The sequence below is a fragment of the Nansenia antarctica genome (assembly GCF_963989245.1).
Source record: "Nansenia antarctica genome assembly, chromosome: 4".
NCBI classification, from domain to species: Eukaryota; Metazoa; Chordata; class Actinopteri; order Argentiniformes; family Microstomatidae; genus Nansenia; species Nansenia antarctica.
This window is the reverse complement of record NC_137689.1, coordinates 16,034,126-16,048,950: the sequence shown is the minus strand read 5'-3', so window position 1 is coordinate 16,048,950 and position 14,825 is coordinate 16,034,126. Positions and strand designations below refer to the sequence as shown.

Here is a 14,825-nt window from a genome sequence, read left to right as displayed (position 1 = left end):
TATCTTTCTGAAAAGTCACTTTGTTATGCTGCAATACACTTTGGTCATGGTAACAACATACAAATCAAAGTCTTCAGCGGGGGATTCTGTCATAATATTATAGTTAGACTGCAAAGAGTTTTGGACATATTTTCTAGAATGAATGGGTCCCTACAGTGCCCATAATATGACTACTCATTTTACATTGAAGTCATTTAGGAGACGCTTTTATCCAAAGCGGCTTACAATAAATTAATAAAAACGAACATCCCTGAGGTTTCTCTGCCCTTGCGTAAGCAGAACAAGAAAAAAGCAGCAAAAAAGGTATTACAAACATGTATTTGATGACATCATTGGTTATTTATTGTTTAACAGATATTATTATTGACAAAATACTAGTGTTCCTTATTTATTTTACATAAATGAATATTCAGATCTTTTTGATCTGCGTGAGAGCCCCCCCCCCCCATCCTGTTACCCCGCCTCCCCAAGGCCACGTGGCTTTTGCGGAAGTGCAGCACGTCGACTTACGTGCAGTGTTTCAGCCAGAGGTTTGCTATGTTATTAGCCTTTGAAATAGGCTTTCTTTTGTTTATACTTTTTATCTAACCTAACTCAAATCGAAATGTGATGGGTAAAGAAACAGACTAGAACGATCTATTTGCTTCTTGAGAACTTCAGTGAATAGTTAAACAAGTGCATGTTGTCCTATTTTACTAGCTAGCTACCTCGCAAGTTTGCTTCTGTTTCATTTTCATTGACCAGATTGTGCCTCTGTTAGCTAGCTGACCACAGATATGGACGACATGGACATCTCATCGACTACAGATATGGACGATATCGACTGGGGATTGGCGTTCGAGGAGCACCTGGCACGGTAAGTGTAGTAGTGTACACGTTTGATAAAAACACACATATAGCAGCCTCACTTGGGACGAGTGTGTGTGTGTGTGTGTGTGTGTGTGTGTGTGTGTGTGTGTGTGTGTGTGTGTGTGTGTGTGAGTGAGACACAGTAGCTGTTATAGCTAGCTAACTTCTGTTAGTCAAGTCCCTAGCTATAAGATCTCTTCACCTCATCTCATCTTCTCCTTCACCAGCGAAAGGTCAATGTCCTCCTTCGGGAGCCATGATGATGTCTTACGTTTTGATTGATTGAAAACTTTATTAGAAGATTTGCAGAAGTAGGTACATGAAAGTACATATTACATACAAGGTCATCTAACAGGATAAAAACCCAAGAAAGCCACTGGCTTATTTCAATTGGGGTCCTTGATTCTCAATTCATCGTTACATGTAAGACCGACAAAACAAACTAGTACTATCTACAAGATAATACAGACAAATAACTATTACTATCTACAAGATAAAAATACATCCATCATGGGAAGAACAATACAACAAAACATCAGGTATGTACAGCGGGTAGGACAGGTGGGGACATACACCACAGGTGGGGGCGGGGGACAAAACACAAAGTATGTACAGTGGGTAGTTCGGGTCTTTTAATCTGATTTTTGATTTAGAGGGTCCAGTTACGGATTGCAGCCTCCTGTAAATGTTTTTTGAGAGTGGTTTTGAAGGTGGGCAGTGTTTTGCACTCCTTTAAGATTATAGGAAGGGCGTTCCACATTTTTACTGCATAGTTTGCAAACGAGTTTAACCCCTTGTTTGTGGTGCAACGCGGTTGAACGTGGTTCGTGGAGCTTCCTCTGGTGTTGTATGTGTGGACGTTGTTCACTTTTTGGAAGTATGTTGACAGGTACTTGGGTGTCTTTGTGGTGTAGCGAATCTTGAAGACCAGGCCCAGTGCAAGCTGCTGCACTCTGTCAACTACTCGTAGCCAATCAAGGCTCAAAAAATGAGCAGCGGTTAGATGTGTCCTAGGGTTGAGGCCTAGCAGAAGCCTAACCAGTTTATTTTGGGCTGTCTGGAGTCTTGTTTTATGGGCCTTTGTGGTTCTATAGTACCATGATGTTACGGCATAGTCGAAGTGACATTGAATGAGAGCTCCTGATAGGGTCCTCAGTGTGTTTTTACTGACAAGTGAGGATATCCTGTACAAGAATCTAGTTCTATGGTTCACTTTTTTGATTACTTTTGCTGCCATTTTATCTCCGGAAAGATTTGCCGTGTGGTCAGCCCCCTCCTCCAACCCCTGGTCCACTGGTTGCACACCTGGGGAACTTAACCAGTTGTCCCCAGGGGATGAAGTATACAGTGTCCCTTGCGCAGACCCTGAGGGACAAAAGCACGGGGAGCAAGGTGTCCAGGTATTGTTTTGTTATATAACACGTGTAAAGCACTGTAATGAATTCCCCATGTGAAATGTTGGCACACGTGACAACAAGTCACCCCAAAGTGTTGGGTCTCTTGCAGACGGACGCCTGGAGAGCAGAAAAAGAAGTTAACACTGATCAGGATTGGGAGTCACTGATGGTAAGTGTGTTCACTGGACAAGAAGCAATTAGAGTGTGTATAATCAATGTATATGATTTATTCTTCCATGTTAATGACAAACTCCCCCTTTCTGTCTCACCTGTCTTTTACCTGCCTTCCTTCCTTCCTTCCTTTGTCCCTCTCTTCAGAGATCCATGGAGGAGTACAGCACCCACCTGGCCTTGCAGTATGAGGTTCTTCTGAGGCAGCAGCAGGAGGACGAGGCGGAGCACGGCAGGCAGGCCGACAGCCTGGAGCAGAAGAAGGAGGAGGGCGTTTGCCAGCAGAAGGTCTGAACACAAGACACACAAACAAAGTCTATGCGCTTTACATCTGCACTCTTTGTTAGTTCATATGCAGGGGTAGTGGTGGTCTAGTGGATAGTGAGTTGGACTTGGGATCGGAAGGTTGTGAGTTCAAATCCCGCCTGAAGCCACACCACTACTAGTGTGCCCTTGGGTAAGGCACTTAGCCCTCAGTTACTCCAGGGGGAATGTCCCTGTAATTCGTAATTGTAAGTCGCTTTGGATAAAAGCGTCTGCTAAATGGCAAAATTAAATTAAATTATAAATTATATGCAAAACATGTGGCTGCCCACAGCTCTGTGTGTCCTATCCTACAGGTATATGCACACATTTATGTTTCAAGTAATGCGTGTCTATGGGGTTTTATACCATCAGTCACGTAAAGATAATTTCCAGGTGCTGCTGGACAAAATTGAGTCCCTGCGCGTGAAGCTCCAACTGAACTGCTGCAAGACGACCCGCAAGAATTTCGCGGTCAAGAAGCAGGAGCTCAGTGTGGAGAACGGCCGAATGGAGGAGGAAAATAACAAGTGCGTCAGATGTAGATGTCAAAGCTAGGGGTGGGCATCGACGATCGATAATTGATCGATAAGGATCTTGGTCGATCACAAAATAAAACATTTGGTCGATCACAAAAAAAAAAAAAAAATTTTTTTTTTTTTTTTTGTGATCGACCAAATGTTTTATTTTGTGATCGACCAAGATCCTTATCGATCAATTATCGATCGTCGATGCCCACCCCTAGTCAAAGCAGTCTAGCTTCAGTGACGTGATATTTTGTTAGTGAGCTGTGTTCTTCTCTCCCCGTCAGATTGTCCCAGGAGCTGGAGGAGACTACAAGGAAGCTGGAATTGCTAATAGAGGAACACGACCAGGAGAAGTAAGAATTCAGGGCAGTGCCAGTCTTACTCCCACCCAACCTTCCATTACTGTAACCTTAGATAACACCAACTCCACTTGGGACACAACTCAACACAACTCTCTACACTTCATATACCCATAACTGCAACAGACCTGGGTAAGAATAGTATGTTCATGGTTTGCACTTTTTGGATTATTAGCGTAATGGTTCAATTGTGCCAGACAAAGACAGAGCTGTATTTAAAATACTTCCCAGGTGATATGATGTATTTTTGTGTGCCTATCAAATATTACAATACTCATAGTTTAACCTTAAACATACTTTAAACTGACCACTCTCAGTAGTAAACAACACATCCTTAGGAGCAGGCACATACCATATCAAGTAACAGTGAGACCAGTTTAACTCTAAGGACATGTGGTCAGCAGTGGTCAGCAGAGTAGAACAGCATGGACACAGGATAGAGCCATGTATGGGAACCAATGTCAGTATTGTAAGTTACGAGGTAAAGCTATTCCCTCTCTGAGAACAAGTATATAAGCTGTAACAAACATCAGTACTATGCTCGGCATCCCTTATGCCGCAGCCAAGCTCGGCATCTCCTATGTCGCAGCCATGCTTGAAGCTTGGACTTAACAGAGCATGCTGCCTTGGAAACATCTGTACAAGAGAATGTAACCCAGATCTGCCTAATACAATGATTACGATTCAACCTTCTCTCCGAGTCATCAATATATCATTTCCGGCCACCTGACTAAAGATCTCAATATATCACCAGGTCAGCTGCACATTTCCATACTTCACACCCTGGACTCCATTATCCCTTCCCTTTCGAATATGACGCCTCTTCAACCTATCTTCCGCCTACCCTCCACTCACCTCTACTCTCACTCACTCACCTGTACTCCAACTACACTAACTAAAGTGTGATCCCCTCCAACCTGTCCATCTGGGCTGTGCTGTTTTCCAGGCAGACGTGGGAACAGGAGCTGGCTGAGCTGAACACAGAGATGGCCCGCCTGCGAACGGAGACAGAGGAGGCCAGTCAGGCAGCTCTACGAGATGAGGTCAGTCTGTCTATATGTGTACAATTCCACATAAGCAATTACCACTACAGCAGTAATCTATTACAACCGTAGGACAGCACTGAATGTTCACATGTCAGATCCACCCAAGCAAACTTGTGAGGGAGTCTAAGGGTTAACCGAGGTTTGTGTTACGATTTGCATTGTGTTCAATAGATTGCAGCAATGGAAATGCAGAGAGATGTGACCATGTCTGAGGTGGATGATTGGCTGAAGGAGGCCGAGCGATACCTATACACTCTTCGGTACCGTACTATACTATACTGTACTGTATACAGGCCGCTGTGTTAGTCTGTATGTTCAAGCCTCTGCTATTCTATTTCTGTGCTAACGCCGATGAGTTTGAACCTCCGTCTCTGCAGACTGGATCCCTACCAGCAGCACGTACAAAAGAGGCTGGAGTGGGAGAGGAATGAAGCTCGGGTGCGTAGCAGTGTGGTGGGGCTACAGGTGAGGACCATGAGGGTGGAGCAAGGGGAGCACTGCTACTCACTGGACAGTGAACGGGAGTTGAAGCATTTAACCCTTTATCATTGACTGCATCTAGTCTCATCCCTCTCTCTCTCTCTCCCTTCCTTTTCTCTCAGAACCAGTTCCAGGAGCACCTTCTCCTGCTGCAGCAGGGCCACCCGTTAGAGAGCCTTCCTGGGGTCACACACTTTCCACACTTACCCCAGATCCCCACGGTGTGTGTGTGTGTGTGTGTGTGTGTGTGTGTGTGTGTGTGTGTGTGTTTGCGCGCGCGTGTGTTTGAGTAGACATAGTAGACAATATCCATGTCAAAATCTATTTTTAATGGGTCCGTCCTTGTCCTTTCCTAGGTGGAATTGGTGATGAATCCGATCATGTACCCCCCCCCAACTCGCCCCCCTTTTCAACAATTTCCGATGGGCCCTCCTAATGCCATGGGGATGCCCTTCCTACCTCAGCACCAGCAATCCTTCACAGCCCCAATCAGAGTGATCCCCCCACCGGTCCCTTCCCCCCCCGTTCTGTCCCTTCCCCCCCCTCACCCAGCGACCCAAACTGCCTCTCAGCCCCCCACCATGCCCACGGCCCAGCCCCTCCCCCCCAGTAACCCCCAACCTGTTGGCAAACTGGACAAGCTATTGGAGAAACTGGGGGCCAGGTTTCCACAGTGTACCAGGTACTGCACCTCACACGTTTTGTGTTTACTCTGAACTCAAATTCACTCTCTGACCCACCAGATCCAAATTAACTAGTAGCCGTAATGCAGTAAAGGACTCCCTCCATCCTTCCCTCTTTCCTCTTAGGGCCCAGCTCATGTCTGTGCTGCAGCAGATTAAGACGTCTCGGGGCACCATGGCTGGCCTGTCTATGGAGGAGGTCACGCAACAGGTGGCACAGATACTGGCACAGAGTGAGAGACAGGTAAGAGTCGGACAATCGCACACTGTACACCATACACATGCTTACCTAGTTCCATGCTAAACCCTCACCCCTAACCCCTAACCTCCGCAGGCTCCAGGGCCCATCAGGCCTCCCTCCTCAGCCAGGGGCTTTTCTGGTCAGCCAACCCCAATCCAGCGTCCCCCAGGCCCTATCCAGAGGCCCACACATTCCCCACAGAGACCTGCAGTGGCACAGGTCTTCCACACGAGGCCCCCACAGGTACAAAGTTCTCTCAACCTGCCAAGTTTGAGAATGTTTTTCTTTGGTGACAGAATGCACATAATGTAATTTTAAATGCACGTCTTTATTGGTCAACTTTTGGCCCACACCAACCTGTACTCTCAGATCCTATAACTACAGTACTACTTCCCTCCCCTCCCACCAGCCTGTGGCTCCCAGTAACCGTAAGCTGTGCCTGATGTGCCAGAACCATGTGGAGGCAGACAGCCAGCACCCCTTGAGCTGCACCCACACTGTCCACAAGGAGGTGAGACCTACGTCAAGGCATTCTTTTCACAGTGCATAGTAGAAGATAGATGTTTACAGAGCAATAACCCTTAACCCTGATGTTACCCTGATTCCACATGCTCAAACTGGTGAGGCAAAACTGAAACTGCTATGAACTTATTGCTACTAATACCTTACTATGCTTTCTGTCTGTGATCCCATTCCCCACTTTAGTCAAGTATGAGAGCCATGTTAAAGCTGATGGTTGTGTCTTTCTATGTTTTAGTGTATCAGTGTATGGCTGCAGTCCAGCAAGAACAACTCCTGCCCCTTCTGTCCGGCCAAGTGACATTAGAACACAGAAGACATGGGAGCAAGAGGAGCTGAACACTCATTGCTCATTCAGTGCAACAGAACCATGAAGACAGAGATAATGTAATGATGTACAGCAACCCTACCTATACAGAGTAGTCATGGCACATTCGCTATCATTTCATACACTGCGTCCTTCTATAGTTACAACTTACTTCATGGAAATGGTTTAGGTCTTAAGTGATTATGACAGACCAATAGAACATGTTGAAACAACTGCAATTCTAATCTGTTTATATTTTGTGAACCTTTAAGGTGTAAATGAAAACAACAATGTGGGCTTCCTGACCATATGTTGCTAAACAGCTGAGGAATGGGGCTGGAGAAATTGTAACTGTGACATTTTGTTATTTTGTACGTTTGTAATATTTCTAACTTTCATGGCTTCTTGTTCCAGGGTTGGAGTCAATTTGATTTTACTTCAGTGGAATAGTATTTGAAATAGTAAGAAAAATTTATATGAAAAGCTTCTCATTTTGTCTGATGTTATATTGTTAAATTGTAATTGAAATGTGCCTGTATTTAAAAGGAATTGACCTCAACCATCTTATTCTTATGTCTATGGCTGAAGTGCCTTACTGAATGTCACACTAGAAGTATAATTATCCTGTTTGAATGAGAAATGAAGGTTAAAAAAAGATTTATATTTAGTTTTTCTATTAAGATAAATTGTAATGATGATATCATTATTGTAATAAAACAGCAATAAATATGTTTTTATAAACCTCTGTGTACATGCACTATTATTTCATGAAAAAGAGAAAACAATCACAACAGTATTTTGGAAACCATTGAATTTTATTGATAAGATGTCATCTCTCAAGTAGAGAGTTCAAACAGCAAGATGTTATCAAATACACCAAGTTTCGATTAGCAAGCAACCGCAAGCATGACACTGAGATAGGCCACATAGGGATCTAATCACACAGTGAAAGGTGGAAGTGTGTGTTTCCATCGATGGTTTTGTGACCTGTGTGTCTCAGCAGGGTGGGAATGTGCTTTTGCAGGTAGCTGCTAGTTAGTGTCTAGAGGAGAAGTGGCATCCGATCCGGTTACGGTGAGGGGTGTTTATGCCTTGAGGGTCTGGCTGAGGGTCTCGTAGAAAGCCATGACCTTGACCTTCAAGTCAGCCATGAGGGGCTCCAGCTTGGCCTGCAGGTCCCCTGTGTGTGGGGACACTTTCTCACGCACCTCTCCTACGGCCTTCACCACATGCTCCTTGTACTCCTCGGCGTAGGGGGCAGCCAAGGACCTCAGCTCCTCCAGGCGCTCGGTCAGCTTGGTGCGGACGGTCTCGATGATGGGCACGAGCGCGCTCTTGGTCTCCTCCACGTTGGCCTCCACCTTGGAGCGCATCTCCTCCACCAGGGGCTGCAGCTTGGCTCTCAGGGCGTCCATCTCGATCTTGTGCTTGGCGGAGTACTCCTGGAAGACAGGCTCCAGCTTCTCGCGGTACTCCTCGACGTGCTTGTTCAGGACCTGCCTCAGCTGCTCGCGCTTGGGCTCCAGCTGGGTGCGGAGGTCATCAACATCAGCCATCACCTTCTCGCGCACCTGCTTGGTGGCCTCCATGAACTGGCCGGAGAAAGCCTCTGAGTAGGGGGCGAGGGACTGGGAGGCACCCTGGGCATACTCCTGCAGCTTGTCCATGCTCTCGGAGATCTTCATCCTGGGAGAGAGCACAGAGATGGAGGGGTGAGAGAAGGAAGATAACGGTGCAATGCATTGTCATGATGAAAAGAGGGGTGAGATAGGAATGCTTGGGCAGGATAAGCTAGTGGTGGGTAAGGTAGTGGTGGGTAAACTAGTAGTGGGTAAGGTAGTGGTAGGTAAGCTAGTAGTGGGTAAGCTAGTGGTGGGTAAGGTAGTGGTAGGTAAGCTAGTAGTGGATAAGCTAGTAGTGGGTAAGGTAGTAGTGGGTAAGGTAGTGGTGGGTAAGCTAGTAGTGGGTAAGGTAGTGGTGGGTAAGGTAGTGGTGGGTAAGGTAGTGGTGGGTAAGCTAGTAGTGGGTAAGGTAGTGGTGGGTAAGGTAGTGGTGGGTAAGGTAGTGGTGGGTAAGCTAGTGGTGGGTAAACTAGTGGATTTTTAAGGGAATCCTGATCAATAGAGGATTTACAGATGAGGAGATTTGTGTCTCTTACTTGTACGCGGCGTATTCGGTTCCATCCAGATGGTCCAGGGTCTTTTGGGCGGTATCCTTCACCTGAGCCAGGTACACCATGGCTGCAGCCTTGACATGCTCCAGCTGGGAGGGGGCATCACCCTGCACATCACTGTGGAGGGTTTTGGCCTGGGAGCCTAGGGTCAAAACCAAAGGAGAGATCCAGACCTTAGCAAGTGCTTACGCCTCACATAGAACTTGTCATTAAACATTACATTACAATTCATACTGACCTACTGCCAAGAAAATGGCCAGTGCAAGAGCTACAAACTTCATGTTGAATTCCTAAGGGTAAAAAAAAAAGTGAGAGTGAGAGAGAGGTAACATTCAGAGAAACATAACATTGAGTATTTCATACAAACCAAAAAAGAACAGAAAATTCAACTACTCATTATTTACTGTTCGTGTTTAACCACATTTCTAAATACTAATTATTGATTACATAAGAAATATGAAATAAGCTGAGAATGTCTGCGGACCGAAGACCTTCATTTCCATAGCATTATCTAATAACATTTGGATGCCTAATCCTTTTCTTTCGATGCCTCCTTTCTGCTCGCTTCCACAGTCCCAGTGTGTCTCAGTGTGAATGTCTCTTACCTGGGGTGGGGCTGCTTCTCTTTGAGAGTGAGAATGATGAACAGGGCCAGGCAGGTTTTATAGGCAAGTGAGCAAGTATGTGTGTGCTGTCTCCAAGTTGGACCTCAACCCCTCACCATTCACCTGGAGGATCCAGTTCAAGGGTCAGAAGTGGAGAGGGATGAGGAGGAGACATTTCGACAAACAACAGTGTAACAAGCAAACACACTGACTAATACTGTACACATGCATTGGCTTATCTATGTTTAGATAAGCCATGGTTACTATCAATCATCAACAAGACCAAAGTATTTTCTTTCTTTTTTCGATCTGGTAGATGCCAGAACACGAGGGGGCGGTTTCACAGTCAAGGCTTAAGCCTAGTCCTAGACTAAAAAGCATCCTCAATGCAGATTTTCCATTGCAAGTGTGATTTAATCATGGACTAGGCTTAAGACTTGTCTGTGAAACCGGCCCCTAGAAGTCTTACACCCTGATACTATTCTTGATCTCTACCCACTGAGAGTTTTTCCATTTGTAGTAACCCAGGTTATGGTTCAGATAATTAAGACACAATCTGGAGCATGTTCAGTCAGTGCTAATGGGTATTGTTTCCCCAATTCTCATACGCTGCAAGAGGCCCTTCATGACCATGATGTCTGGACGAAAAAGGACAGAAATACATGCAATACATGAACATATGAATACCCATTTGTTTCTAAAAGTATATTGTTCATATTGTTCAGGTATGGATGTATCTGCAGTAATGCAAAGCATATCTGACGCAACTGTCATCATTAATGGTTATAATGGCTATTAGACCCTGTAGGGAAAGTAGTTTCTTTCATTCTGCTGGTTGATTGTCCTGCCCTGTCCCAGCCTCCAGTCCTGTCTGTCCACTGTGGCCTTCTGGTCTTACTGGCTACTGTGTGTGACACTGAGGGCCATTGATTATTGCCTATCAAAGAATTTTGATTACACAATCCTGTTGGCCTAGCCATCTAATGGGCTATCTTGTCTACTGTCTTAGCCCCCAGTTTGCTTTCTGAGTAGAGAGATACATGTGTTTGAACACAGTCCTCTCTCTGTCAGGGCCTGGAGTTGTGTGATAAGATACAGCAATACTGTAGCAGATAAGATGTGCTGACCTGGCACAGGAGAGCCATAAGATCCAACAGTAAACCTGAAGAAAGTTGAAACCTAGGCAGAACACTGCCACTATTATTACACTTGGCAACGTGTTGCAAACCTTGCCCCCTGTCTGTCCCATAGACAGCATACGGTCTTTCAGGTCAAGAGTCTTTTCAGGTCAACCATCGATTATTATCCTATTTAACATTGAAGGGCATAGAATGGCCATGTATCTGAAGTAGTATGAACTGTGTAGCACATAAAGTTGACATCTGACCACTGTATTCTGAAAATGGCTATAACCAGGGAGATGAGGTGGAGAGATGGATAGCTTATCGCTGTATCACTGCTGTGTCAGTTAAAACTGGGGTCATGGACCGAAAGAGGCAGCCTTTCTGTGCCTGTCTTATCTTATGGCTGTGTTCCAAAATGCGTTCTTGCACTCTATCTATACGCTATATGCTATCATACACTATACACTATAGATAGTGAGAGTGCAAGAACACATTTTGGAACACAGCCTATGTATACTCTCCTGCATTGTAGACTATAGCACTGCTCTCCACTTCCTTATCTGTTTTCGGAGAGGTGATTCTTAAAGCATAATGTCACTCAGGTTCATATAGCTGTTTCTGAGAATGATTTCACAACTCTTAAATCTGTTAGCACAGGTCTGTTTCATTTGAATTCCTTATTCAAATACAGAGTATCCACAAGCAAATTCATTTTGAACTTCAAATCTTTTTTTTTTTTACTATATATTTACCAAAGTCCTATACAAGGGTTGTTAAATCAAATGCAAATGTACAAATTATATCTTAACGTTAGTCATTGTATTTCATGAATCGAAGTGAATAACAGAAAATGCTGTACAAATATTTTGCTCCCAATAATCCAATTGGTTCTCCCACTGGAAATCATTTTGACCAACTAATAGAACCAGATACAATGTGTGTTCTTATTACAGCAACTAGTGGTTTGTCTCTATAGTTCGGCTGGTAATATATTCTGCAGATGCTAGTCTCTGATATAATAATGATAATAATAATAATAATAATAATAATAATAATAATAATACATTTAATTTAAAAGCGTCTTTCTCAGACTCAAGGACACTGTACAAAACAAAACAGAACAAAAAGATAAAATCATAGTCAAGATAAAAAATAAAATTGTGGAAGAGCTCAACTCTGAGGGATAGAAGTAGCTGCAACTATGGGGAATAGCGTTACTCAGAACCCAATACTATGCTGTAGGAAGTGTGAACAGATGGGTCTTGAGTCGAGTCTTGAATGTATTGGAGGTATCAAAGCATCAGATGGCTGGTGGAAGGGTGTTCCACAGCTTGGATGCAGCAACAGAAAAAGCTCAGTTGCCAACTTTGTGTCGCCTAGTGTGGGGTATGACGAGGAGGTCAGTGTTGGAGGATCGGAGACCATATGCAGGGGTGTAGGGGTTGAGTATGTCAGTTAGGTTAGCAGGGACCAGGCCATGGAATGCCTTAAAGGTGAGGAGGACCTTGAAGGAGATTCTGTATTTTGTTGGGAGCCAGTGACGTTGTTGCAAGGTGGGGGTGATGTGCTGCCAGGGTTTAGTGTGGGTGAGGATCCTGGCAGCTGAGTTTTTGGCATATTGTTGCCGATTCAGGGCCTTGCTGGAAACATCAAGAAGGACTCCGTTGCAATAATACAGGTGGGAGGTGACAAAAGCATGTATTCATGTTTCAGCAGAGGTATCAGAGAGTGACGGGTGGAACCAGGAGATGGTTTGGAGATTGAAGAAGACTGACTTGGTGACTGACTATGTGGGGTTCAAAGGAAAGTGGAGGAGAGGCAAATGGAGCAGTCGTCAATGGTGAGGACGAGGTTGCTGATCTTTTGAAGGAGGGTCTTGGGCGCCACAACCATGAGTTCTGTTTTATTGATCTTGAGTTTGAGAAGATAGGTCATCCATTCTTTGATTTCACAGAGGCTATGATGAGGAAGGGGAGAGGAAGGGCGGCAGAGGGTGTGGAATTTGAGGCTGTGTTTCTGAATGACCTGGCCCAGTGGGAGGCGGTAGATAGTGAACAGTAACAGGCCAAGAACAAAACCCTGGGGGACACCTTGTTTCACTGGTGCTGGGCGGATCTGGATCGCCCAAGGGATTCGTACAGCCACCTGTTGGACAAGTATGATTTGAACCAAGCGAGGGGTGTTCCGGTGATGCCGAGGGTCATCAAGTCAGTCAAGGAGGATGGTGTGTGAGATGGTGTCAAAAGCTGCAGAAAGGTCAAGGAGAATGAGTATTGATATTGCCATCAATAGCAGCCAAGAGGAGATCATTGACCACCTTGAACTTGGGCTGTTTCGGTGCTGTGCTTGAATACGGATTGTAGTGGTTCAAACAGTTGGTGGTGTGACATTATGGTTCTGGAGTTGAGAGGCAACTGCACATTCTAGAATCTTGCTGAGAAAGAGGAGGTTGAAGATGGGTTGGAAATTACTGAGGTTGTCTGGGTCCGGGCCCTGCTTCTTTAACATGGTGTGACAGCAGCCATTTTCAGTCCAGCAGAGATGGAGCCAGTTGAGATAGATGAGTTGATGATGTCTACCTTGAGGGAGCAGAGGCCATGATAACTGGGATAAAATTAAACTGAGGAAAGGCTATCTGACTGGCAAAGTTTCAGGAGTGTTTGTGTAGTAGTCCAGGCCCCCTGTAGTGAGTGACCATGACAAATAGTAGTAACCATACAAGGTAACTGATTTCATTGACTTTGTTCTATTGGCATGGGTGATGTAATTATCTTGTGGGGGCATGGACTTTCTCAATCAGCTATGACAGTGTGTTGGATGGCAAAGTCCATGGTTGCAAAGAGGAAGTGAGACATATTCCTGCCTACCTCCTGGAGAGTGTTCCTTATCTTTGGTACAGTTGTTTGGGGTATTTCTCCTTCCTTTCCTTACACCGTAATCAACTCCTCCCTATCCACAGGATCTGCCTTTAAGACAGCCAGAGTCACAGCCAGAGCCTCTTTTCAAGAAACCAACCCTTGACCTGTATTCTGTCCACAACTACAGACCGGTATCCCTTCTCTCTTTCTTATCTAAAACCCTGGAACGCGCTGTATCTAATGAACTGTCTCATTATCTCTTTCAGAACAACCTCCTTGACCCCCACCAATCCGGCTTTAAGGCTGGGCACTCTACTGAGATTGCTCTCCCTGCTGTCACGGAGGCTCTCCACTCTGCTTGAACTTCCTCCCTCTCCTCTGTTCTCATTGTCCTGGACCTGACTGCTGCCTTCGTCACAGTAAACCATCCGATCCTTCTCTCCACCCTCTCAGAACTAGATATCCCTGGCTCTGCACTCTCCTGGTTTGCCTCCTACCTGACTGAACGCACTTGCTGTCTTCTCCACGAGCCCTCACCACTGTGCTCCTCCCAGGCTCTGTCCTGGGGCCCTTACTGTTCTCTCTCTATACTAAGTCTCTTGGCTCTGTCATTTCCTAACATGGGTTCTCCTAACACAGCTATGCAGACGATACTCAACTCTTCCTGTCTTTCCCTCCCTCTGAGTCGCATGTGGCAACACGTGTCTCTGCGTGTCTTGGATGTCAGCCCACCACCTCAACAAGACTGAGCTACTTTTCCTCCCCAGGAAGGGGAATAGCATCTGCCCCTATCTAGAATTTAGCAGACGCTTTTAATCCAAAGCGATTTACAATGATGAATTACAGGGACATTCCACCTGGAATAACTGAGGGCTAAGTGCCTTACTCGAGTTTCCCATTGCTTGTGGTGAGCATTCTTTGGTCATCCACTGTAAAAGACTTCCTTGGCCTACCAGCTTGTTTGTTTACAGAGCTCACCACTCCTTTCTTTCTTTATTTAATGATGTTAGAAACGGTTGATTGAAGTCTACGGTTTTAATGGATTTTTCTGATATTTCAGCCTGATAATGGCTTCCTTGACTTTCACTGACTTCTCTTTGGTCATCATGTTGACAGACACCACAAAAAAATCTGTTTATAACTTTTTCTAAAATCTATTTTTAACTCCATCTACTAAAAACTC

At 45.1% G+C, this 14,825-nt stretch overlaps 2 protein-coding genes across 2 annotated transcripts; one reads left to right on the top strand and one right to left on the bottom strand.

The window, feature by feature from the left end:
• Positions 1-485: 485 nt before the first annotated feature.
• rnf214 (ring finger protein 214) lies at positions 486-7,593 on the top strand. The gene is made up of 16 exons (XM_080530291.1): positions 486-530; positions 761-856; positions 2,102-2,249; positions 2,356-2,415; positions 2,565-2,705; positions 3,117-3,250; positions 3,532-3,600; positions 4,553-4,649; positions 4,824-4,912; positions 5,030-5,117; positions 5,255-5,353; positions 5,489-5,814; positions 5,942-6,059; positions 6,150-6,299; positions 6,466-6,567; positions 6,814-7,593. The coding sequence occupies exons 2-16, from the start codon at positions 777-779 to the stop codon at positions 6,874-6,876; spliced, it is 1,764 nt and encodes a 587-aa protein (XP_080386417.1). The 5' UTR covers positions 486-530; positions 761-776; the 3' UTR covers positions 6,877-7,593.
• Positions 7,594-7,684: 91 nt separating this feature from the next.
• Positions 7,685-9,764, bottom strand: apoa1a (apolipoprotein A-Ia). The gene is made up of 4 exons (XM_080530419.1): positions 9,661-9,764; positions 9,294-9,345; positions 9,041-9,197; positions 7,685-8,568 (listed from the first exon to the last, which is right to left on the bottom strand). The coding sequence occupies exons 2-4, from the start codon at positions 9,334-9,336 to the stop codon at positions 7,968-7,970; spliced, it is 801 nt and encodes a 266-aa protein (XP_080386545.1). The 5' UTR covers positions 9,337-9,345; positions 9,661-9,764; the 3' UTR covers positions 7,685-7,967.
• Positions 9,765-14,825: the final 5,061 nt, after the last annotated feature.